This window comes from Danio rerio, chromosome 12 (assembly GCF_049306965.1).
Source record: "Danio rerio strain Tuebingen ecotype United States chromosome 12, GRCz12tu, whole genome shotgun sequence".
Classification (NCBI taxonomy): Eukaryota; Metazoa; Chordata; class Actinopteri; order Cypriniformes; family Danionidae; genus Danio; species Danio rerio.
In genome coordinates, this window is record NC_133187.1 from 39295001 (window position 1) to 39321481 (window position 26481).

Here is a 26481-nt window from a genome sequence, read left to right on the forward strand (position 1 = left end):
CCTTGTGAAGTTGAGTAAAAAAACTTGTTCAAAATTAACATAACATATAGCCTCATAAGTTTAAACAATTTGTCTAGATTTAAGATCTGTAAGAGGACAAACTTAGATAAGAAGAGAAACATTTTATCCATCGTGAACTGAACAAATGTCAATTCCACATCTCAATATACAGCTTATTTCAAAATAAAATCAATGATGCCAGTCAAACATTGCCAAAGATAATTTTTGTATCTAGTTTATCCAATCTTTCCACAATATATATATATATATATATATATATATATATATATATATATATATATATATATATATATATATATATATATATATATATATATAATAAATATACATTTGTCAATGAAATAAATTAGTTGTATGCTAAACTGTACACCTGTCACTCTCTAAAATGTAATATTAATTTGGTTAAGAGCTTATTAGAAAGTAAACAAACTGAATTTGTATATTAAATAGAACATGAACTCATACAGTGTTAATACATATTTAATATGTGATGAGAACTTTTTAAATATATATATTTTTAAATGTGTATGGTGATGGAAATGACAGTGGTGGAAATGACATTTTTAACAGTTTATTGTGAAAAAATGAAAAATAGCTTCAGTGATTAGCTTTGAATTGATACAAGCCTTTCATGTATACAAAACACTCTTATTTACCTTCATTTTGTTTGGTTTTTAAAAACACCTTTGAAGGTACAACATGTTTACAAATGACGTAGAATAAATTTATTTTCTTATCAAGCAATATTTACCTTGATTTTTCTTCAAGTGTTGTAGATAAAAATTTTAATTCCCTCCATCTTGAACATGTTCTCAGATGACATTGAGACATTTATATTTCATTTTAAAACATTTTATTCAATTTACTTTTAATATTTTATTATATACACTGAAAAAAGTGATTAGTTACTTAAAGCGAGTAAACCAATTACCTTAAAAGCAACAAGTTGACTTTACAAAAATAATATAAGTAAATCTATTGTAACTTGGAACTGTTAAGTTGATTATTTTTTGCAGTGTCAGACTATTTTAGCATGTCTGTTTTCAAATAATTACTGTAATTATTACTATATTACATATTTGGTGCTTCAATAAGTCTATAAAATCTACAATTACAGCCTGTGAATTTAGAAGACACACTGGAGTCTGGAAGAGCAGATTTATTTTACTGTATGTCATTTTGCTAGATACAATAAAGTTGTAGGGAAAAACAAATATAATAAAAGTTTATGGGGAAAAAAGTAATTAGTTTATTTTTATTTTAGAAAATATATAAATATATAATTACCATAATTATAAAAATAAAGTCAACTTAACAGCTACGAGTTACAATGGGTTTACTTACATTATTTTTGTAAAGTCAACTTCTTGCTTTTAAGGCCATTCTGTGTGAAGTTTGCATGTTCTCCTCACGTTCTCGTGGGTTTGTGCTCCAGTTTCCCCCAGAGTTCAAAGAAATGTGCTATAGGTAAACTGAATAAGATAAATTGGCTGTAGTGTTGAATGTGTATGGATGTTTCCTAGTACTGGGTTGCAGCTGGAAAGGCATCTGCTGTGTAAAACATGCTGCATAAATTGGTGGTTCATTCCACTGTGGAATCCCCTGATGAATAACGGGACTAAGCCAAAGGAAAATGAATGAATGAATGATTAAGGACTTTAAAATTGCATACAATGCACACTGAAATATGATCTGGCATTAGTTTAAGAATGAAAGACTTTTAGAAATCTCATTTTAAATGCACATGCAGTATTTTCATATGCATTTGTTGTTTTAGTGAGAGTATAATGACATTAAATATTACTTTGCATTCTCTTTACTAAAATACATGCAGAAAATACAGCTCCTAGTTGGATTTTTTGGTCTAATTGTTTAAGGCATTAATTAAGAATAAGAGAAAGATGGACGAATGAATAAGAAATACTGAGTTTCTATCTTGGTTTGATCTGCATTTCTGCCAGAGCTGTCTTCAATATTGTTTGAATCATTAAGATTGTCAATACTAAAAAGTACAGACAGGTTTTAATTTGTCGTGTAAGTCCTATCTAATTTGCAATAGTTTTATTTTTCAGCATGATAATGATCCTAAATACACTGCTTGTGTAATGAAATCCAATTTGGAGAGCTGATGAAACAATGCTAGCCATGAAATGGCCTCCACAGAGTCCAGACCTGAATATTATATACAGTATGTATAGGCAATAATGCTGGCAGTATGAGATTCACATGGAGGGAAAAAGAAAGAGAACATGCTAAATCCAAGAAAGAACTCTCAGAAATGCTGAAATATGCTTGATATTAAATAGCACATCATTTCAGAAAGACTTAACAAAAAAATTAAGCTGTTGCTTGGTGCTAAAGAGATCATGTTAAACACAGACTTTTAATTCTAGGCTTGATGCCCTTCCAGCTGCAACCTGGTATTTTGAAACATCCATACACAATATGGACAACTTAATTAATTTATTTCACCTATAGCCCATGTCTTTGGACTGTGTGGGAAACCGGAGCACCCGGACCAAACCCACTCCAGCATGGGGAGAACATGCAAACTCCACATAGAAATGCCAACTGGCCAAGCCGGGACTCAAACCATTTACCTTCTTGCTGTGAGGTGACAGTGCTAACCACTGAGACACTATGCCACCCTTTCCCATATTTTCTGTTCATATAATCAAGATTTAGTTCACCCAAAAGTAATGATCCTGCTTGCTCCATACCTTTTAGATGGACACATTTGTGCAATATAACCTCTCAAGTCTGGTGGTGGCCCAAGACTTTAGCACAGTACTGTATGTCTAGATTTTAGTTGTCATTTTAATAATGTATTTAAATATAAAGTATATTTACAGCATTGTCTCATATATACATCACCTGCAGTGGCCCTTCGGTCTCAGCGAGAGCTCTTTCAAGCCTTCTTTTTACATCGGACAGCGCTGAAATCTCAGTCACCATGTTGTCAATCTCATGGTTGATCTCAGACCTCCAGAAGCTGATGTCGTTCAGCCTCTCTCCGATGTTCTTGCTGGTGGTGTCCTGAGTTCTGCGGGTCAGCTGCTCCTTATCCTGAATAAGCCGAATTGTGTCCCGCCGGAGCCTCTCAGCACTGTTGCGGGACGACTCGGACTCCCTGTAGTTACTCTGATTGGATTTGTACCAGTCCTCAGGCATGTAGCGTGTGCTGAGAGCTGTCCTGTTCGAGGGGTAGAACATGGTTTTGGCCCGGACTAACTCGAGGTTGTCTCTTTGCAGGGCTGATAGGGTCGGGATAGCGCTGCCACTTCTGTAGTAAGAGTTTGTCCTCCAGGGCATATTGGAGTTCTGGTTGAGGCTCAGTGGCGGCTGGTGGCTCCTGTAGCTGGATGCTGTGGTGGAAATGGCTGGCAGGAAGTGGCTGGTTTTGGGCCGAGTGTAAGTGGCCATCTGGGTGGATCCGATGAGCTCCATGTGTCAATCAATCAGACACTTTTCCCCCAGAGAAATACTGCAATTTAATTAGATGAAAAAGGTTGAAGGAAAGTCTGTTTGGTAACAAGTCTTAAATATGGCTCAAAACATGTATTTTCTGTTATGGTACAGCAAAAGCTAGTCAAATCAAGTACTGCTAGACAAATAAACATAATCATAAATATAAACAGTGGAATATTTTAGAATTTGAGTCAGGTAATCCAATAGTGGAAATTGCATCACATTTTTATAGTATTCAAATACTTGTGTGTCATTGGTTTTCTATAGGCGGTTCATTTCACTGTGGCGACCCCTGATGAATAAAGAGACTAAGCCAAAGGAAAATGAATGAATAAACGGTTTTCTCCATCATACCATGTAGGTTGTATTGAATAAAACATGCAATCTTTACTATGATTATTGTTTATATCCATGTTACCAACCTTCCAATAAAGGTGTTGGAGAACTAACTCTAATGTTGAATTGAGAAACCTAGCCTTGAAGTTTGAAGTCATTTTAAAAGCTTTAAGTTTGTTTTTAGCAGATCTATAAGCAGTTTTACATTTAACACACAGTTTAATCACATTACATTTAACATTGTTTTAAAAGCTCCACATTTTAATATTTTTAAACTTCCCAGACAGATTGCTTGTGGCTGATTATTTAAGTATTTGTTATGTAGTTGTTAGAATGTTGCTTTGGAGTTACTAGGCTGTCCTGTGTGGTTACTACTGGTGCTAGGACATTCTGGGTTGTTGCTAGATTGTTATTATGGCTTTCTATGTGGTTGCTAGAGAGTTGCCAGTATATTTTTGGTAGTTAACTGGGTGCCGCTACGTTGTTAGGGGCAAAAGTTATTGTCAAATATGCATTTAAATAAATTCAAAAATATACAAAATTGTCAAAACATTGTATTTGCTAAAATATTTATATATAAATAAATATATACATTTTATATATATATATATATATATATATATATATATATATATATATATATATATATATATATATATATATATATATATATATCATAACTGAACTGTGTTAATAATATATGTGACTGCCACTGTAACAGACAAAATAGACATAATACTATATATATATATATATATTTCATTTTTAAAAAAAATTAAGACTTAAACTTACAAAAAACATATCCAGCATATATTTAAACCTAATTTATTATGGAAAATAAATAAATAAATAAATACGAATTGTTGACAGAACATATTTGCATTTCACTGTGTATCCTATACAAACAGCGCCAATTTGCATCAAAGAAATAAATCATCTGACTTACTAACTAATTAGAGCTCGAGTTACTGTAATTCTTAAATGATCATAAAGCGTGTTAAGCAATGAACTCACCGTGTTTGAATCTCGTCTGTCACTGTAATGAAGCTCGCGCGCAGGTGTTCAGTCTCTGCACCGCTGACAGGTGAACGCGCGCACCTGTTCTAAGCTGTGCGGAGCTTCACGCATGCGCGAGAGTTCTTGAAAGCCACTGCTGCATTATTGATGGACAAAACCGTTCATTCCGTGAATCACTTCCGTAAGAGCTCAGTCGACAGCACCGTTATTCAACACTACTTGTTTAGAGGCAGGTAAACAGTGAAACCAATAGCAACCAAATACACGGAATTATGTTTTGTCATCCACATTACTCATTTAACATGAAAACAAGCTTAAAATAAAATTAAAGTGAAAAAAATATATATATATTTCACAAAGAGTAAAGTCAGAGAAAATATCAAGTTTACTAATAAGTATTAAATATCAAAGCTAAATACACCTATAGGTTTTATATAAAAGCATTCATGCATACATTTAAAAAATATAAAAATAACAAAAATGTAAAACTCTTAAAATATTTTAAGTTGATCAAACAATATAGTGTATTTTCCAGCATTACCACTTCTGTATTTTTTATTGATAATATTATTTGGAAATACAATAAAATAATTTAAAAACGTATATATATATATATATATATATATATATATATATATATATATATATATATATATATATATATATATATATATATATATATATATATATATATATATATATAACTTGAGCATTGTGTAAGATTTTTTTTTTTTAAATTTAAATAACACACCCATACAATATAATAAACAAAAGTCAAATAAAATAAAATGAATGATAAATGAGGAGAGCATGTGCTTTATTAAGTCATTCAATAAATAAATTCTTTAATTTTAAATGTGATATCGGGTTACAAATCCACATTAATGTCATATGTAGATTTATTTATTTCCTTGTCAATATCCAGCCAATGCCAGTTTTGGGATTAACGCATTACAAGTAATGCAATTTACGTAATAATATTACTTTTTGTAAAAAGTAAATCCAACCGTCATTGGGGGATGAGCAAATCGTACTAAAATGTACGAATTAGATCCTACAAATTCGTATGAATTAGCCACTAAATGAAAAAGTTTTTTGCCATGAGATTGTGTTGTACTTTCCATAGAAAATAACTAAGTAATGCAGCTAGTTACTTTTTTGGGGGAGTAATATTGTAATGCATTAATTTCAAAAGTAACTTTCCCCAACACTGGCCAATACTGTATATTTCTGAACACAAAACATTCTCACTACATGCTTTCTGGACACTTTTCCCCCCTGGTGAGGTATTGCACAAGTCTCTGTCTAGAAACCATTCAGAATACCTGAACTAGCAGCAACACAGTTCAACAGGGTCGAAGTGATCAGCCGTAGATGAACCGAGACAAAGGGTCGTTCTAATCCTGGTACAGTTTCATAAATGCAAAATCATGCATCTTTCATATCAGTGTGATTTGCATTTATTCATGAACAGTATTTTTTTTTCTTCTTTTTTTTTTTTTTTTTTTTTTTGCATCTGAAAAATGTAGTGCTAAAAGTGCAATCTCAACTGTGCATAAGTTTTTCAGTGCAGTTTTTACTTAAATCTCGACTGACCATCAATCTGAAAGTGTTTGGCAAACCGAGACTGAGATGTATGTGCAGTGAAAACAGACTTGTGTTTGTGTTTATACTAGGAAACCACACAGTGAATGTTTCACAGATGAAATGGGTGTGGTACATCTGGACTAGAGGCACAGCTGGAAGTGTGAATGCAGATTTTGAGATCTGACAGTGGATTTTTTTCTCGTTCAGAGGATATGGGTATAGCTATAGCATTGCTGGAATTTCAACTGGAATAAAGAAGGGATTAAAAAAAAAACATCCTTGAAAAACTCACTGTATATTACTTTCATATATTCATATTCCTTTAGAATATGTAAGTTGTGTAATTTACTAATGTATCTGTTCAGCTGAGGGAACGAAAACCAACCCTGTGATGTCAGACGCAGCAATATTCCAACTTGGAGGCACCCTTGCACTAAAAGTTATAGTAAAACATGCCCTTTTCTTCAAAATGGTTACATTAATCAAGTTTGTTTAATATAGTTTCATTAAATTGGATAACAATCTACAAAATAATATAAACTTGACAGACTGCTTCATTTCCACTTGAAAAAATCCCGTAAAGTGCTTTGAAATGTGCATTTTAATTTGATGTTTGATGTAATCTAAATTGAATCACAAAGAGAGGGCGGGACATAGTTTAGCCCCTCCCCCTTTTTATAAAAAGAGCCAAAAGCATTTAATTTAAATGTGGGGGTTGTAGCGGATGCCAACCGAACTATTCCGCCTAGGTCGCCTCTATGGATGCGCCAGCCCTGAGCTCAAGCTCACCAAATGCAAAGCTTCTTGATAGGGGCGGGGCATGTCGGACACTAGAGAGCATTTGATTAGTCATGATTTGATGAAAAACCGAAGTATGAGGTGAAGTGAAATAAAACGTTGATCCATTCAGGCTTAAGTGAAAAATTCAAGCTTTACATGTTTTAAATCTTTTAAATGTGAAGTTTGTCTCTTTTTGGAGCGTACTAGCTTATAGATAACCTAAAAGCTAACAATACTGATACTAACATCTAAAAAAGTTTATTTTAATTTCATGGGACCTTTAACCATGCTACTCTTAGCTATGAGGGAATGATGAGTAATAATAAAGCTCCGCCCCCTACTCAATATTCCATTTCAGTTGGAAGTACATCAGCATACTGAAATAAAAGTCTTGGCAAATTTCCAACATAGACTCATTCTGAAAACGTAACCATATACACGTTTCTGGAGATCATGAATTATGTAGCCAGAAGTTTGTATGGCTGTATTTCATTTTTAAAAGGAATGCTACAGGACAGTGTAATGCCATTTCTTTTTCCTGCTTAACAGCTGACTGCGTATCTCTGTATGGATGGCTTTTCTGCTGTTACCAGTTTGTCGAGTAGCTCGTCATCCCTGGGCTTGAGGCGAAAAGAGGAGTTGACCATGACGGTGTCCGACTCTGGTGAGGAACGGTTATAGAAAGAGGGTAAGGCAAAAACAGAATAAAAAAAATAAATAAATAAACAAGTAAATAACAGGGTGAGAATGTGGTAAAATCAGACGGTGAAGAAATGTGGTGAAGATCAGACGAGAGCTTTTTTATTTCTGGATTGCTTTTTTAAAACTGTCGGTTGAGTTTAGGGAAGCTGATAGGTGGGTCAGTCGGTGCTTTTGAAAATACTATTGGTTGGGTTTAAGGAAGGAGGAGGGTGGGTCAGTTGATCGATTAGTCCACAGCGGCCTCTGGTGAATGTACGTGAAAACAGCAGGCGTGAATGGCACTCGCATGAGAAATTTGAGATCTCAAAAAGCGTACACAGTAGACCTCTGGTGGATTTGCGAAAGCAAAAACTGCAAAAAACGTAGCTCTTGATGCTGTGTTCACACCAGACGTGTTACGCGTGGACAAATCACGATATTTGCATGTAAATAGATACGTAAACATTTTGAGCTTACTCGCTTCCTTCACAGATTAACTCCGATTCATTCATGCGTCAAATTCACTGAGCAATAGACGCAAATTTACGTCATAGGCTGGGCTTCTTTCTGCCCGGTGTCTGTAGCTTCATTGCTAAATGGCTAACACGGGTTTGTTGAAAGAATAATTGAATAACTGCTTTATGAAGGCTGAAAAACAACGTTGATTTATTTGGAGCCATGTCTGAAGCCTCCTTTCTTCTGCACATGACAAATGACAAGCGACAGACCGGAAGTCATTCATTTCCAATGGAGAGTAGTCCGGGAGCCACGTGGAGTTCCGATCATCTCCGTATGTGGAAAATTCAGATCCGAATTGAGCTGCGGATTTGTTGAAATATTTGACCTCCTGCGGCTAGACCGTATGCGACCAGCTGAGATGCATTCCAGTGTTGTCCAAGCAGGTCCGTGTGTGCAAGATGAGAAATAGGAGATTTTTTGCTTATTTTTGGAATCAGAAAAAGTATATATTAAAAAATACATCACTATTTATAAATACAAACAATAAAGTAATAAAAATATAATGTTTTATGTTGTCTCCACATTCTCTCCAATATTTTTAATGGTCTGAGTTATTAGTATTCATTTATTCATTCATTCAACCACGGAGAATTGCTTTTGCACTCCTTTATTTTGGACACTGCGAGAACAGCTTCTCTCCCATGGTGCACATCAGAACTGAAAATTGTGTGCGACTGACACAAGAGGGCGTATTCCAACAGTCGTGTCCAAATGTCGTGTGCAGTGGAAAGGCGGCTTGAGTCCACTAGATCCTTTCAGAGGTGCACCCAGCTCTGTGAGTTCATAAACTTCTCTAGAAACTTAACCTGGATGATGGAAGCTTTTAGCGGTGCTTCCGACTGAGCCGAGCCCAGTTTGATCAACAGTTGCCTGGTGGCCAGATGATTTCCCCTGTGACACCAACAACAGGCGCTACGTCATAATCACGGCCCTAAAAGAGAAAGCTCCTGATTGGTTAACGTGGTGCAAATGTTTGCTGAAGTTCAGATTTTAAGAGTTGAGCGATTCATGTCAATCGTGCAAAATGCTCAACTCAACTGAGCATTTTGTGCGATTACCTTATTCACGCGTATAGCGCCGCAGGATGTCTATTTGCGTCTTTGCATTGACTTAACATGTAAATCACTCGGGCTTGATGCTTCTTCCGCGTCTGGTATGAACGCAGCATCAGACATATTTGGCGGTCTCCAGAAATGTATATAGAGGTACATTTTCAGAGTTTCGCTTCACACAGACTTTATTGTTTCATGTTTTTGTGACCATTAGATTCCACTGTTTTGAAAGAACCTCTCACTGTCATGGCTCCCATTATTAGTGTGCACAATCATCTTCCTGAAGGGAGGGAATCTGAGCTATGAATCTGTGAGTGAGGTGACAGGATACCTTCTAATTATTGCATGGGCCTCAAAACCTTCACTGCCCCTCCATGAGGATGAGTTACTGGCTCATCAATGATTCATTCAACAGGAAGGGTGAACACTAGTTTTTTTTTTTTTTTTTTTTTTAACAAGGCGAAACCAGTGCTTGTGTCCTGTTTCAGGCCAGGCAAACAGATGCACACACGCACCCAGGACTGAGGCTGGGTGGCATGGGCTTATAATCCTTGTGTCTCTCAGTTTTTAAGAGGGTGTTGACATGGTTTGACTCACCCTAAAGGAAAAAAGCTTCGCTGCTGAGTCTCAGAGTCATTCTTTATGGACTGGAATGCAACATATGGGTTTGTGTTAGTGTGGAAGGGAAAAGAATTGAAACCCCAGATGATTTTTTTTATTTTATTTTTTTTGTAAGATGTTGTTGCATTAAAATGCTGCATTACGATCAACTATTATATCGAAGATGATTTATTAGTAAATTGCTCAATTGTGACCGCATGGAGTTATTAAATAAAAAAGATAATAGATAGGTTTGTGTGTGTGTTTGTGTGTTTGTTTAACTGCAAAGAAAGATTTAGAATTCGTTTCTGTCAGGGGTGTCCACACACGGTCCTGGAGGGCCAGTGTCCTGGAGAGTTTAGCTCCAACCCTAATCAAACACACCTGAACAAGCTAATCAAGCTCTTACTAGGTATACTAGAAACTTCCAGGCAGGTGTGTTGAAGCATGCTGGAGTTAAAGTCAGCAGAACACTGGCCCTCCAGGACCCACTTTGGACACCACTGATTTATGTAGTTGTAGTTATTTATTCAGTTCCTTTAATGTAATTTTTGGCGCGTAATCTATATAAGGGGTGACACGGTGGCTCAGTGGTTAGCACTGTCACTGGTTTTAGTCCCGGCTAGGTTAGTTGGGATTTCTGTGCGGAGATTGCATGTTCTTCCCATGTTCCCATGGGTTTCCTCTGGGTGCTTTGGTTTTTCCCCACAGTCTAAAGACATGTGCTATACGTGAATTGAATAAGCTAAATTGGCCTTAGTGTGTGTGTGTGTGTGTGTGTGTGTGTGTGTGTGTGTGTGTGTGTGTGTGTATGTGTGTGTGTGTGTGTGTGTGTAAGTGTTTTTGTGACAAATCAGGACACAAATCTGTATAATGACATGGATATGACACAGGTATTACGCACACAGTCTCCTGTGATGGTTGGGTACATGGGTATATGGGTGGGTATATGGATGGATGGATGGATGGATGGATGGATGGATCGATTGATTGATTGGATGCATGGATGTATGGATTAATGAATGAATGGTTGATTGATTGATTGATTGATTAATTGATTGATTCATTCATTCATTCATTCATTCAATCAATCGAATCAACCAACCAACCAACCAACCAACCAACAATGAATTAAATAATGCAACCAACCAATCAGTCAACCATCCATCCACCCATCCATCCATCCAACCAACCTACCACGCGTTCATTCATCCATCCGTCCGTCCCTCCGTTCTTTCGTTCGTTCGTCCATCCAACCAACCAACCAACCAATTATTCAATCAATTAATCAATGAGTCAGTCAATCAGTCAATCAGTCAACCAACCAACCTACCAACCAACCAACCATTCATCCATTCATTCATTCAATCAACCACCCATGCATTCAACTAACTAACCATCCATTTATCCATCCATCCATCCATCCATTCATCCAATAAATTAATCAATAATTAATTAATTGTTGCCTAAATACACACTAAACACACTGAAAAAACTAAAAGGTTTTAGCAGCAAAACGCTGCTTTGTGACTCTTCTATAAAATATTATTTAAAAATGTTTAAAAACTTAAATTAATATTTAAATAAATATGTACATTGACAATAAAATGTATTTGAAATAAATTAAGATAAATAAAAAATGAAGCAAAATTTGAAAAATATTTAATAAAAATGGTAATAAAACTGAAATCACAAAAAAAAAATTAAATATCCTTCACCATGCAGTCATTTATTAAATGCAGTTGTAATTAACATGATTGATTGATTGATAGGGGGAGTTAGACTTTCTATATAGAATATATAATAATAAGCCGACATGTTAATACATGAATTTGTTCCAATTTTCATTCATGTTTTTTCATATACGGGAAAATAAAATATGTACATTATCGTCAAATCGTGTTATGTATACATGAAACTTTACCATTTTTAGTCCACCGTTGTCACGTCAAGTAAACATACCCTTAGAAATTTAGGCTATGCCACTGAGCCGCTTCTCTCCAGGTGGTCCAATATCACAACCGTCGGTTTTCTATGTCAACAGAGTAAGCTGAGATTCAACAGGGCATCATGCCAGCACTCTACTGTATCTCTTGACACACATTCTGAACACACATACACACACACTTATCAGAGCTCATGTCAATGCCTCTGCCCATGTTGGATATGCCCTGTAAAGGCATGAAGAGCAAACCCACGTTTGACGTCCTTCGCTCTCCAAACGGCAAACACCTCCCCGGTGCAGAACGTGAGTGTAACATTAGAGTAGTCTATATTTACACTAGTACTCTCCGTCTGGAGGGTTTGCGGTGTACTACTGCATGCCATGAATGCGTGAGAGGACAAACCCATTTCACGAACGCTATGGAGTACTGCAAAAAGTATTCTGAGCTTTTAAAGGTATACTTATTAAAGTATTTTCTATAGGGTTTCATGATGGAGAATGAAACGGATTGAATTGCGGTTATAAAAAGTGTGGAGACGTTCAATGCGTTTTTGAATTTTATTTTACCGCTTTTACGTCTTTCTATGTAAAAATACTCTAAATAGGGCAGCATGGTGGCTCAGTGGTTAGCACTGTCATGTCACAGCAACAAGGACGGTGCTTTGAGTACTAGCTGGGCCAGTTGGCATTTCTTTGTGGAGTTTCCCCCCACAGTACAAAGACATACCGTATAGGTGAATTTGTTAAACTGACCATAGTGTATGAGTGTGTGTGAGTTTGTATGGGCATTTCCCAGTGCTGGATTGCTGCTAGAAGGGCATCATTCCACTGTGGTGACCCCTGATAAACAAGAGATTAAGCTGAAGGAAAATGAATGAATGAACACCCTAAATAGTCTGTGGAAACTTGTTTTAGGAAGTTTGCCTTTATCTCATAGTTCTTGCTTTCTTTAGACAGACAATTGTACGAAAAAGCTCAGAACTGCAAGATCAGATCTAAGAATTAAATGAGTAAATGATGTGTAAACAAATATGTTGGGTTGAACTATAGCCTTACTATAAGTATAAACACATCTACAGTTTGCAGTTCAACACAATGCTTAGCAGATTTTCTGTGTTGCTCTTTTATTTTGCACATAAAAATAGTGTAAAATATAAAGTTTAAGTAAATAAAAAAAGAAGTCCAAAAGTCTTAAAATGTGCTTAATCAGATTAGTTTTGTATCAAAGAAAAATATTACTCCCAAAATTGCATTATTTTGCTGTCACTTTCACCCATTTACAATGAGATCTTGTCTTTAGGCGACATAGTGGGGCAGTAGGTAGTGCAGTAGATTACTAAAGGGACAAGAAAATGAATGAATGGATCTTGTCTTTAAACTCAACACTTGAGATGATTTTGGGTCCTTTCGGTGTGAAAAAGGATTAGTGGGACATGGGGGAAATGAAGATGGTGGTGATGGTAGTAAACATTACACCCGTGTGACCAGTCAGCTGTTCAGTGGTGTAAAGTAACAAATTACAAATACTCAAATTACTGTAATCGAGTGGTTTTTCTCAGTAATTGTAATTTCTACTAAAAGTAGTTTTAAACATGTGTACTTTTACTTTCCCCTCAGTACATTTTAGTGCAGTATTGGTACTTTTACTCCACTACTTTCCTTGTAAGCTGCAGCCACTACTTTCTTTTTTTCTTGTCTATGGGGATTAGAATAATCAGTCCTGTGATACCTGTTCAATTAAATCACACATAGACGGTAAATCACATCATAATGAACTACCTCAAGACATGGGCGATTTATAAATGCAGCAAACTGTTTGGAAGCACTAAAAGTGTCCATCAACCGAACATCAGACTGACGTTGTAACCCAATGTCTGGAACTCACCATCCTAATGTTGAACTGTGCAGAGACAATCCTCACCACAGGTACTGTAACTGTCCAAAATAAGTGATAAAGTCACAGGAAATAAGGCAAATATTTGTGCTATTTGTTATGAGACATTTTGGATACATTAGAGCAGGCATGTTCAAACTTGGTCCTGAAGGGCCGGTGTCCTGAAAAGTTTAGTGCCAACCCCAATCAGACACTCCTGGGCTAGCTAATCAAGCTCTTACTAGGCTTTCTAGAAACATCTTTGTAGGTTTGTTGAGGCAAGTTGGAGCTAAAATCTGCAGGATACCGGCCCTCCAGGACCGAGTATGGACACCCCTGCATTAGAGGGAAAAATGCATTAAAACGGTGGAGTAAATTCATAAAATGATCACAAGTGTGTATGGATAAAGAAATTGAATGATTGACAGTGTTCTGCCATCTTGTATATATGGTATCAGCTATTATTATTCTTATAACACATTTTGAGGTTTTCCAGCAGGAAAAAGACGTCAACATGAAGTCAGATTGATATTGTACCCCATCATGGGCCCGTTGCATTTTGTTTGGAAATGAAAATCGGGTTGATGTCAGAACCCAACCTCAGGCTAACGTCTATGTCCAACATCCAACCTAAAATCAACCAAATATCAACATCTAATGATGTTACAGCTTGATGTTGTGTTGACTTTACCACTATGACATCTATCAGATGTTGGATTTTGGTTGCCATACCTGGCGAATAAATAAGATTTGACGTCAATAGGACGTTGGTTTAAGATTTTAGCTCGATGTTGAATTTTGGTCAGTTTCTAACACAACCTAAAATCAACCAAACATCAAATTAATTTGACGTCATTATTGTACATCAGAATAACATTATAGACGCTGGCTAGACACTAAATTGTTGTCACCTGACATCACAACCTAAATCTAACCTAATATTAACATTTTATGACATTGTGTGCCAGCTGTGCAATAACTCAATGCACTACAGAATGTTACGTTTACACACATCCACAAACTACATGTAAACGCATCAGCTTTTAACAGCGTAATACTTACTACTCACTACTTTTAAGTACTTTTGAAAGGGCTACTTTTGACCCATACTTTGAGTAATATTTACAGCAGATACTTTTACACTACTTGCACTACATTTTTAGGCACTTAATGGTACTTTTACATAAGTATAATTTTTCAGTACTCTTTCCATTACCGCAGCTGTCCTTATTATGCTGGCCTTATTTACTCTTGGTGGCATACCAATACTACAGGCGGCAGCTTTTTTTTTTCTTCTTCTTCTTCTTTGCAAACATTGTAAAGACTTAAAGACTACACGTTCTAAGTATTTTATTTATTATTATTATTATTTTTTATTATTTGCTCTCTATTTTTTGAGCTTGACAGCTTTGGTTACCATATTGGTGTTTAATAATTTATTTAATCAAAATACATTGATTGTTTGGTGGCAGGAGTGTCAAATTTTAGTTGCAACATGCAGAATTGATATTGATAGACACAAAACTGTGCTCTTATATGAATCAATGCTTTCTGAGAGCTGGGCAGGATGGTTTTCATGTTAACACTGACTCATATTCCAGAGGATCAGATGGATAGAAGGAGAGAGAGAGAAGCTGACTCTTGATCACTCAGATGACGGCATTGCAGGGTTCAGGTTACTGTGCTGCAGAGGGTTTGATGGCTAGTTATCTGAGGTAAGGTAAGAATGGATCATTGCATCTACATTCCTCTTCATTACTAGGCCATATAACACATAATTCACCTCTACACCGAACGTATGAAATCTGGAAATGCTGACACTGAGGAAGTGATGCAATTTACTGTCTAAACACCATTGAAACTTTGCATCAGGAAAGGGTTTGGGTTGGGTCTCTAAAAATATGGGGAGGGTCTGTGTTTACCTTTCCTCTTCTACTCCATCAAGTGCCAGTCACAGAAAATAAAACATCCTGCTTGGTTAAACTAGTGACCTCTCTTTCCTCTTATTCAGACTCATGTGACTTCGGTTATTCAGTTTCTTTATTAGTGACTGAGAGAAGAAGTAGCAATGATGAGTTGGTTGGTTGGCAGCATGGCAACTGCAGTGTTCTCACAGTTGCTATTGGTTGCCATCACACCTGAACAAGAGAGTAACTGAGGCATTAAATCTGATTGGCCGATAGCAGCCCCCTGCTGAGATATTTGGATAGATTTCTTTTTTAAAGGGATAGTTATAGTTATATTTAAACTGTTTAAATTGTCCTTATATTCTTAATATTTTTCTTTTGAAAATCATAAAATAAAAACCAGTAACGTTCTGTGACATTTTTAGAACTATTATACAAGTCATAATGGAAAAAGTCATTTAATGTAAATATTTGGTCTTTATAGTTGCAAAAGTCATTATTTTCCTTCAAGAATAATTTATACTATCAAATGATCAATAAAAAAATCTGAAAAATCACCCAAAAGTGAAAAGGTGCTGGGAATAAATCAAAATATTTTATTTTATTTTATTTTAAACAGTTAAAATTGTCTTTATAGAGGCTAAATACAATTGTTTTGCTTTGAAAATCATAAAATAAAAACCTTTAACATTCTGTGAAATGTTTAGATATTTAAGTCACTTTAAAATAATAGTTAAAAAAATGACAGTGAAAAGTTATTTAGTGTAAATTACTATTAGCACACAATTAAATGGTACAATTAAATAATCTTTATAGAGGTAAAAGTTCGTTACTTTCCTTAATGATAATTTTTTAATCCCTGAACCAAGTTCAAAGGCATTTTAGACATATAAAACACTTTAAAATTACATGGCAACATTTCAGTGTTTTCAATTATTATTATTATTATCATCTCGTTATTGTTTATAATAAAATATACATACAATTTGGGGTAAAACGAAACAGTGTTCATTTAGATTAGATTATCTCTACTGAGATATTTGGATGGGGTGGCGCAGTGGCACTGTAGTTAGTGCTGTTGCCTCACACCAAGAATGTTGTTGGTTTGAGCTTCGGCTGGGTCAGTTGGCGTTTCTTCCCAGCGAATTGATGTTTCAGATGGGTTGCTGGTGGAAGGTAAAACATATACTGGATAAGTTGGCGGTCCATTCCACAGTGGCATCCCCAGATTAAAAAAGGAACTTAGCCAAAAAGAAAATGAATGAATGATATTTGGATAGCTTTCTTTTTTAAAGGGATAGTTCACCCAAAAATGAAAAGGTGCTGAAAATACATAAAATATTTTTATTTTGTTTTATTTTAAACAGTTAAAAATTGTCTTCATAAAGGCAAAATACAATTGTGTTTAGCTTTGAAAATCATAAAAATAGATTCTGTAATGTTCTGTGACATTTTTAGATCTTTAAGACACTTTAACATATTAAAGAAAATTAATTTAATGTTAATTTGTGTAAAGTTAAATGGTCTTTATAGAAGTGAAAAGTCATTATTTTCCTTCAAGAACAGTTTATACTGTCGAATAATCAATTGTTTTTACTGAAAATATCGGAACCATATTCAAAGACATTTTAGACATGTAACGCTTTAAAATCTCATGAAAATTTTCAAGAATTTCAGTTGGTATCAGAAGTGGCAGTTATTCAGTTATTTTTTATCTTATTATTTTATTTATTACTTGTTATTGTTTATAATGAAATATACATATATCGTGGGTTAAAACAAGCCATGTTAATTTAGATTAGATTGTCCCTACTGAGATATTTGGATAGCTTTTTTCTTTAAAGGGATAGTTCACCAAAAAGTGAAAAGGTGCTGGAACTACATCAACATATTTTATTTTAAACAGTTTAAATGGTCTTTATAGAGACAAAATACAATGATGTTTTCCTTTAAAAAAACATAAAATAAAAATCTGTAACACATTTTTTTTATTTGTAAATTAAAAAAATATATAATGTAAATTTGTGTACAATTAAGCGGTCTTTATAGAAGCAAAAAGTCATTATTTTCCTTCAAGAACAATTTATTCTGTTGAAGAATCAATAAAAAAGTCTGAAAATCCCTAAACCTAAGTCAAAGGCATTTTAGATTTGTAAAACACTTTAAATTTCAAGGATTTCAATTATTATTATTATCTCATTATTGTTTATAATGAAATATACATACATTGTGGGGTAAAACTAATCAGTGTTAAGTGAGATTATACCTACTGAGATATTTGGATTGCTTTCTTCTATTCAAGGGATAGTTCACTCAAAAACAAAAAGGTGCTGGGAATACATCAAAATATTTTATTTTAAAAGTTTAAATTGTCTTTATAGAGACAAAACACAATGATGTTTTCTTTTGACAATCATCAAATAAAAATATGTTACATTCTGTAATATTCTAAGATTTTAAAGACTGTTTAAAACATTAAAGGGCCATGAAACCCCCTCGTTTCAGCAGGGTGTTTTCACACCTCTACTTCGGAAAAAGTCAGAAAAGTGGGCGTGTCCAGCTCTGTTTAGGGGGGAGTGTCGGAGGAACTAAAGTGGGATGGTGTGGGAGTGTCTATTTGGGCACGCGCGAGTTTCAGTCAAAATACTCACACGAGTAAGTGATGGTGTATTTTTTACAGTCATTGTGTTTAACCTACATGGACATCTGTAGTTGAATTATTTGCCAGATTATTAAATGTTGGACTTTAACTGCAGTTTGGCTCTTTCATTCAGGGAATTCATTCATGCCCCTCGCGACAAACGCGATATTTGATTCGAGGAGCTGCTCTAAGCGTGTATTTTTCATGCAATGTTTGATACCGCACGGCGAATGAGAGAAAAAAAAGCTCCGCAATTCCCGGAAACTTAGATGCACACAGCAGGTAGTGTCAGAAAGCCGCGTGTGTTATTCCGGTCACAAAATGCGGTGCTAACCAGTTTGCACTCAGTGCAATAGTTAACTTAATTCGATACGAACAAACTGAATAAACAAAGAGCACTGGTCGCTCACTTACCAAATCTGTAGAGACAGGACAATCACCAGCAACTAGAGCCGCGTCTTTATGAAGAGAAGACTACAAGCAAATCCGGATTTCAGCGTTTGCAGATGAGAACAGCTCTCAGGTAAACAATAATCCTCCTTAGACACGTAAGTTATTGTTGTCGAGCGTCGCGTACACTGTTAATCCACACGTGAGTCTGAGCTCTCACAGAGAGAAAATGAAAACGAAACTTAACTGCAGCAAACTCTAAAAGCAACACTCCACGCTTGTTTTGCCAACACAACGTGGCGTCTCTGGTGTAAACAGTGACACTAATGAATATTAATGAAGTTGCAGAATAGAGCGCGCTGATTGGTTTGAACCAAGCCTTACTCATGCATTAATGCATCACACTGTAAGACGTAATAAGACTCACTCTGGCACAGACGTCCAGTCTGCACGGTGGAATACACGCTATTATGTCATGACCGTGACGCAGCTTCAAAAATTCGTTTCAAACAGGAAGTACGAATTTGCTTGAAATAACGCAAAAACAACCTATTTACACTTTTTAGTGAAATATAGGTGTCCTAATAGTGTTTTTAGCAGTGTGGGACACATATACGACTGTCAACAGCTCAAAAAATGTGTTTTGATGTTTCGTGACCCTTTAAAAACAAGTTATTGAATGTAAATATTTGTACAATTAAGTGGTCTTTATAGAGGCAAAAAAAGTCATTATTCTCCTCTGAACCAAATTCAAAGGCATTTTAGACATGTAAAACACTTTAAAATGAGATTAAATTTAAGGGATTTCAATTATTATTTTTTTTTATATTATTATTATTGTTAATTATGAAATATACATACATTGTGGGATGAAACCAATCAGTGTTACTTAGATTAGGTGGTCTTAAACATTGCATGCTTTGTTTAGATGAGCGTCTTTAGGATTAATGCTATGAAAATCTTTCAAAATCATAAAGAAAGCAAATGTCAATGTAAGAAACTTTCTAAGTGACGTTAGGAATGTCTCAGGTCCAGGCCCGGATTAAGAACTCAGGGGCCCCTGGGCACATTATCTTGTAAGGCCCCCTACCTGGCCGCACCCCTATAGTTGAATTAAAAAAATAAGAATAATATAATAATTTTTAAATAAAATGAATCTATAATTTGTTGCCCACATATTTAAATAAATGATATATAGTACATATGTATTTATAGCCTGCAAAGATTTAAATTATTTTTCAAAGCATTAAATAAAAATACTAATAAAACTACATAGCTAAAACTACATATATATATATATATATATATATATATATATATATATATATATATATATATATATATATATGTGTGTATGTATACAGTTCTATGAATCTGAGTTCTATGAATCTGAGTCTTTCATAATACTAACACTAATTTACTGTCTCCTCCTCTCCCTGTATTTTCTCTACTCTTCTCGTGATGAAGACTTGATTATAAACCTAAAAGTATCCGAAATCACAGACACTATACCTCTTCTCTCCCCTCTCTCTCCTCTTCTGGGCCTTTCTCTCTCTCTCTCTCTCTCTCTCTCTCCTTTTCTGTCTGTCTCTCACCCGATGAATCCAGTCCGCGCTGCGCTGCCGTTAGCCTCCTCCGCCTGGTTAATGCTAGCTACTCATCATTTAAAGTTAACGTCTTCTTCTGTACCCTCATTCTCCTGATCACGGGTCTGTTTGAAGAAGGTGTGTATGGAAAATGCCTCAATAAAGATGCCTCCTCTCCTCTTTCTCTCGCGTTTGCTAAATCCACTTGTCCACTCATTTTTGATCTATGACAGATATAACGTTACACTGAAGTCCGCTCAGTTTAGTACGGGTTATTACAAAACTGACGTTTCCGCACTTGACCAATTACAGCATTCTGTTTAGTTAAAGAAAGAAAGGCAATTTAAATATAATAATAATATTAATATGTGATCGCGATTTTTTTTGCTCAGAGGAAATACAGTTGTCTGAGCAATAGAGTTTTTGAAGAGAGGGAGGCGCGGCAGGCGCCTATAATAAGGCTAAACATTATTAAATACCCACGAGACACTTGTGACTTTATATCACATTTGCATTATTTTAAAAAAATGTTTCTTTCCTGTTAAAAATAAATATATTTCCAATCTGATATGTAATGGGGAGAAATAAAAGTAGCACGAGTTCAGCTGATGGTGGATTCGAACCGATGTTATGATTAATCGCGTCAAAACATGAAGCCGTGTGCCTTACAAGGTGCGCCACTGCTGCTATATTATCACACTGCTCTTTACTCATGTTATCTCTATCAATCAGGCATCGATGGGCGTAAACCCTGAATAGTTTAGTCCAACTAGATGCGCTATTTGCAATTAGCCTAAAAAGACACTCCGAAATTGCCTTTTTTTCTCCCCCCTCGCAGGGGCCCCTGGTGCGCACGGGCCCCTGGGCCTGTGCCCATAAGGCCCATTGGTTAATCCGGCCCTGCTCAGGTCAGATGCTGGAAGTGCCACATTCTGAGCCTCAGTCAGTCTCCTCAATGGGTGGTCGTTATAATGGCCTCTTTTTGCTTTGATCCTAATTAAGGTTTGTGTATAAGAAGCAACATTTGCTGTCTCTTTAGCTAATCGTTCTTTTTTTTCATGGGGTAAGCTTTCAGCAGAAAGCGGTGTGCTTATTAGTGCTCTTAATTTGGCTCATAGGCCAAAAGAGCTCCAGGGTTACAGTGTTAATGTTTGGACTGGATATGCATTCTCCTCTGTAGGTCTACTGGAAAAATCTTTGGAGGAACCAAGAATGGTACAGTATTGGATTACATAGGAAAACGGCACAGGCGCCAATGATCAGATTAAGTTCAATCACAGGGGAAAGGGATGGCAGATAAACCTCTGTGTGGTGCATTTGTGCTTTTGAAAAGTCATGGCTCTTATTGACGGTCTAGACATACTGCTGGACCTCAGATGAAGCATAAATAATGCATTTCAAACTTATATGGAGGTGAAGATTTGTCTGGGTCGATAGAACATCAAAATACATCATATCTGAAGTGATATCACTTGTCACATATTTGAAGCATAACTTTGTTTCCAGAATTTGACCAGAGAGTTATTATAAGATGAGCAGTAATTTTAAGGTTGATTACAATAACCCACATTCTGACTAAGAAGAGATACATGTACATGTGTTTAAAATTTCAAAACACTTTGCCAAATGCAGATCCTAAAAATACACCTGGTGTCAAAAATATTGTTACATCAGTGTAAAGAAAGTTGCACTATATTTAGCCTTTTGCGCATTCCCCATCACTACAGAATTTTAGATTAAATGAGGATGTACTCATATTAACAATTACAGCATAATGAAAACACATGAAAGTAAAAGCTTATGCTAAGATTAGTTTTAATGAGTAAAATTTGTTGTATTGATATTGTTTTGCTGAAAATAAATATGTATAATTATCAGTTTCACAAAAAATGTCAGCCATACCATGGTTAAAAACAAATAAAAAAAACATTTTCCTAAACAAAAAGGTTTGAGCAGCAAAATGTTGCCTTATTTTAAAAATGATATTTTAAAATGTATATCATTGTATTTATAAAATAAATTACAAATATTTTTGTAATAATATAAATACATTTTATTGTACATTTACTATAAAATGTATTTTAATGAATATTAATATTTAAATAAATATGTACATTTGAAATTACAAAAAAACTTAAGATTTCTTATAAAATGCAGTAATTTATTTATTGCAGTTGTAATTTCTATGATTGATTGTTTTATTAATTGATTGATTAAAATAAAACAAGTCAGCAAAAGAACCTTAGACAGACAGAACTGCATCCCAATAATCAAAAATACTGCAGAAGACCGTGTCTTAGAGAAATCAGTCAAATTTGGTGAAGGAAAAATCATGGTTTGGGGTTACATTCAGTATGGGGGCGTGCAAGAGATCTGCAGAGTGGATGGCAACATCAACAATCTGAGGTATCAAGACACAGAAGAGGGCAAGTTCTACAGCAGGATAGTGCTCATTCCCATACTTCAGCCTCAACATCAAATTTCCTGAAAGCAAAGAAGATCTAGGTGCTCCAGGATTGGCCAGCCCAGTCACCACATATGATCATTATTGAGCATGTCTGGGCCAAGATGGAGGAGGCATTGAAGTTTAACCAAAGAATCTTGATGAACTCTGGGAGTCCTGCAAGAACGCTTTCTTTGTCATTCCAGATGATTTTATTAATAAGTTATTTGAGTCATTGCAGAGATGTATGGATGCAGTCCTCCAAGCTCATGGGAGTCACACAATATTAATTCTTTCTCCACTGCACCATGACTTTATATTCTATACTGTACATTATTTCTGTTAAGTGACAAGACTTTTATTAGCAGTGTCAGACTTTACTAATTAAAAATTAAAGCATGAACATATTCTGGCAAAATAGGCATAATCTAGAGGACTTTACCCTTCATATAAGCCACTTCTGATACCAAATTATCAACTAGAAGTCGAGATATTATTTGTTGTTCCAAAAACATGGATAGGCGACACGACTTTTGTCATGTAGTGTAGATAGATAAATAGATAGATAGACAGACAGATGGCTATCAGTCACAGACAGAAAGAAAGCCCCACACATGTGTGACACTGCACTCAGCCAGGAGTCCCAGAGCCAAAGTCTCTGCCGCCGAGCATGAATACAGGGCTCTGTTCACCGTCCCAGTCATCACATTCCTCCAGAGCCACACGGCTTGGCGGAGGAGAGGCCAGGATCTCACTTACAATACAGCCAGTCTGCACACGGCCTGCCAACAACCCCGTCACGCTCCCAAAATGTCACAGCTCATTGTCCAGCGGTTTGTCTCTGACGTAGGTGTGAAGAGCATTGTAGTCATGAGGGATCGCTCGCTCACTAAACACTCATTTTCAGATTACTAGCATGGTAAATGGTAGTTTTACTGAGTGGAATGGACGTTTTGTTGTGAATCAAATCATGATGATTCATGCTGCAGGGGAGTAACAGTAGCAACAACCTGACAATCAGTAAATAATGAAAATATGTTTTACAGCTGGTAATTTCATCAACAGTTATGCTTTTTTATTAAGCTGCTATAAGTAGCAGTAGTAATGTTTTGAAGGAAGTATGTTGTGCAATGCTACCTAAAATTCACATTAAATACAGAATAAGAGGATATTTTTATGTTAGTATACTGTATTTAAAATGTTATTTATTTATTTGATTTAAAGCTAAATTTTCAGCAAAATTGCAGCAGTTTTCAGTTTTTTCATCAAAGCTGAAAACTGTTGGGTTGCTTCAACTGAACATGTATGATGGAAAATGTGATGGACAAATTAAGTTGATCAAAAGTGACAGCAAAAACCTTTATAAGATCTACAGAAACAATATTTACAGATACAATATCTACAGTTACAATATTCTATTTTGTGAAGTCTGTTATTTTTTTTTTTTATTTAAATTATAAATTATGTTTAACAGAGTAAGGAAATGTTCACAGTATGTTTGATATACATATATATATATATATATATATATATATATATATATATATATATATATATATATATTTTTTTTTTTTTTTTTTTTCTGAAGTAAATCTTATTTGTTTTATTTTGGCTAGAATAAAAGCAGTTTTTAATTTTTTTAGGGACAAAATCATTAGCCCCTTTAAGCTATATATCTTTTCGATAGTCTACAGGACAAACCATCATTATACAATAACTTGCCTAATTACCATATCCTGCCTAGTTAACCTAATTAAACTAGTTGATCCTTTAAATGTCACTTAAGGCTGTATAGAAGTGTCTTGAAAAATATCTAGTCAAATATTATTTACTGTAATCATGGCAAAGATCAAATAAATCAGTTATTAAAAGGGGGGGGGGGGGGGGCTAATAATTCTGACATGCGTTGTAACTCAAAGCTTAAAATGTAATGATTAAAATATTACTGAAAATTGATCAGTGGTGCTTTTTTTTAGTTACTGTAATAGATTATGTTTACCATATCCAACACTTTGGTCTTACTCTTAGTTCCTCTACATGTTCTTTATGGGCTTGACTCACAGTTCTAGCAAGGATTAACATGTTTACCATTACCTGCACAGGATTTCCCACGACTCGTCTTATTTACAATGAAACCTGCTCCTCAAGTTATGACGAATATCTAATGTCAGGCCTTTAACATACTTGCTATTTTGTGTGCATACCCCTCCATTAAGTGTCATGTTTTTATGTTCCTCCTCAAAACAGATTTATCACACTGCAGCAGATAAAATGCTGAAGAGATAATATTTTGGAGTTGCATTTGGGTGTTTCCATCCTGGATACTTCCCTTCCGCCTTAAAGTGTATTAAAATGAGGAACACCGATCTTACCTTGGAAATCAATGCTGTGTTTGATTTTTGTATGAACTCTGCCCCCTCTGGTCAGCGTGTGTTACTACTACAAGCGGTCTCTGACAGGCGGTAACTCTGTTTTTAATCGATAGAGCTCAGCCAGCAGTGGAAGAAGTGAGTCATACAGTAGAATATTATACACATACAAACATAAACACAAGGAGAGATCAGAAGGACAGGATAATCTGAGTTACCTGGTGCAATGTACCATACTATAGAACAGGGGTTCCCAAACTTTTCAGTCCGCGACCCCCAAAATAACAATGCCAGTGACTCGCGACCCCCAATATCCTCTGAGGTGGTTACAAATACAGAAACCTTGAATGCAATGACGCAGACACACCTATTAAATTTGTGTCAGTGCTTTAAATGTGCCAGAAAGTATAACCTGATGTTATAAAATCAAAATGCATCTGACGCTATTGCTGCCTTTAATATAATGTAATTACCCGAGGTGCGCAATCCAATAGAACTAGTAACTATAAGGTACTATAGTAACTATATAGTATATAGTAACCATAAACTACTATTTTTATTTTCAGTAGAGTAATGGATAAAATATGTTAATTCTTATGGTTTAATAAAAATAAATAGATTTTTGGAAATCACCAGGCGACCCCCCTTCATTGCCCTGCGACCCCTCGGGGGGTCCCGACCCCCACTTTGAGAACCACTGCTATAGAAGACGCATGCATTTCAAAATAGTTATGTGATGTGTAACTAACCAGGGCGTGAATTACAGGGGTGTTTGAGGGGTTTGACCTTCCTATTGAAGACTTAAAGGCTTTTCAAAAATGTTTCAGTAAGATGTGTTGAGGTTGGTGAAGTAATTTTATAATATTTTACCTGTAACTATAAAGATAGTCTTTTATAGGGCTGATTGACTGTAAGTTGCAATTATAGCCACCCCTGAAATGGGTTATACTACTGTTCTTACAGGTAAGGCCATGGCGGAGTAGAAGCCAAGGTTACAAAACATGGCGAATTTATTCAGGACTTGATTGTACAGCGTGGACCGAGAGAGAAGATAATGTAAGTGTTAATTTTAGTTTAATGATAAAGTCTGACGTTTTGTACTCAATCATGTTAGGGAATGTGTTAACAACAACACTGAAGTAAGGGTTTCTGTAACGATGTGATTTTCATAATATATTAATCTAAAAAAAACTAAACGTCCCCTATTTTGTGTGAAATGCATGTTTATCAGTAGGGATGGGCTAAAATACATTGAAATTTATTTTA

At 35.4% G+C, this 26481-nt stretch overlaps 1 protein-coding gene and 1 long non-coding RNA gene across 12 annotated transcripts in view; one reads left to right on the forward strand and one right to left on the reverse strand.

Annotated features, from left to right (window-relative positions):
- The window catches only part of tekt3 (tektin 3), a 16693-nt gene extending 11270 nt beyond the window's left edge, over positions 1-5423 (reverse strand). Inside the window, exons 1-2 of one of the 2 annotated variants that reach the window (XR_012388131.1) lie at positions 4840-5084; positions 2896-3505 (exon numbers count right to left, since the gene is read on the reverse strand). Coding sequence is in view for 1 of the 2 variants with exons in the window: in XM_696077.8 (XP_701169.2) it covers positions 2896-3468 (573 nt within the window). In the remaining variant the exon portion in view is untranslated. Of the gene's footprint in view, positions 1-2895; positions 3506-4839 lie in introns of both variants that reach the window. The other variant, XM_696077.8, reaches the window with a different exon arrangement.
- The window catches only part of LOC108191741 (uncharacterized), a 218731-nt gene that overhangs the window by 158964 nt on the left and 33286 nt on the right, over positions 1-26481 (forward strand). For 9 of the 10 annotated variants that reach the window (XR_012388139.1, XR_012388138.1, XR_012388133.1 and 6 more), the window contains one exon: positions 26179-26271. This is a non-coding gene — a long non-coding RNA (uncharacterized lncRNA). Of the gene's footprint in view, positions 1-25138; positions 26272-26481 lie in introns of those variants that run through there. The other variant, XR_012388141.1, reaches the window with a different exon arrangement.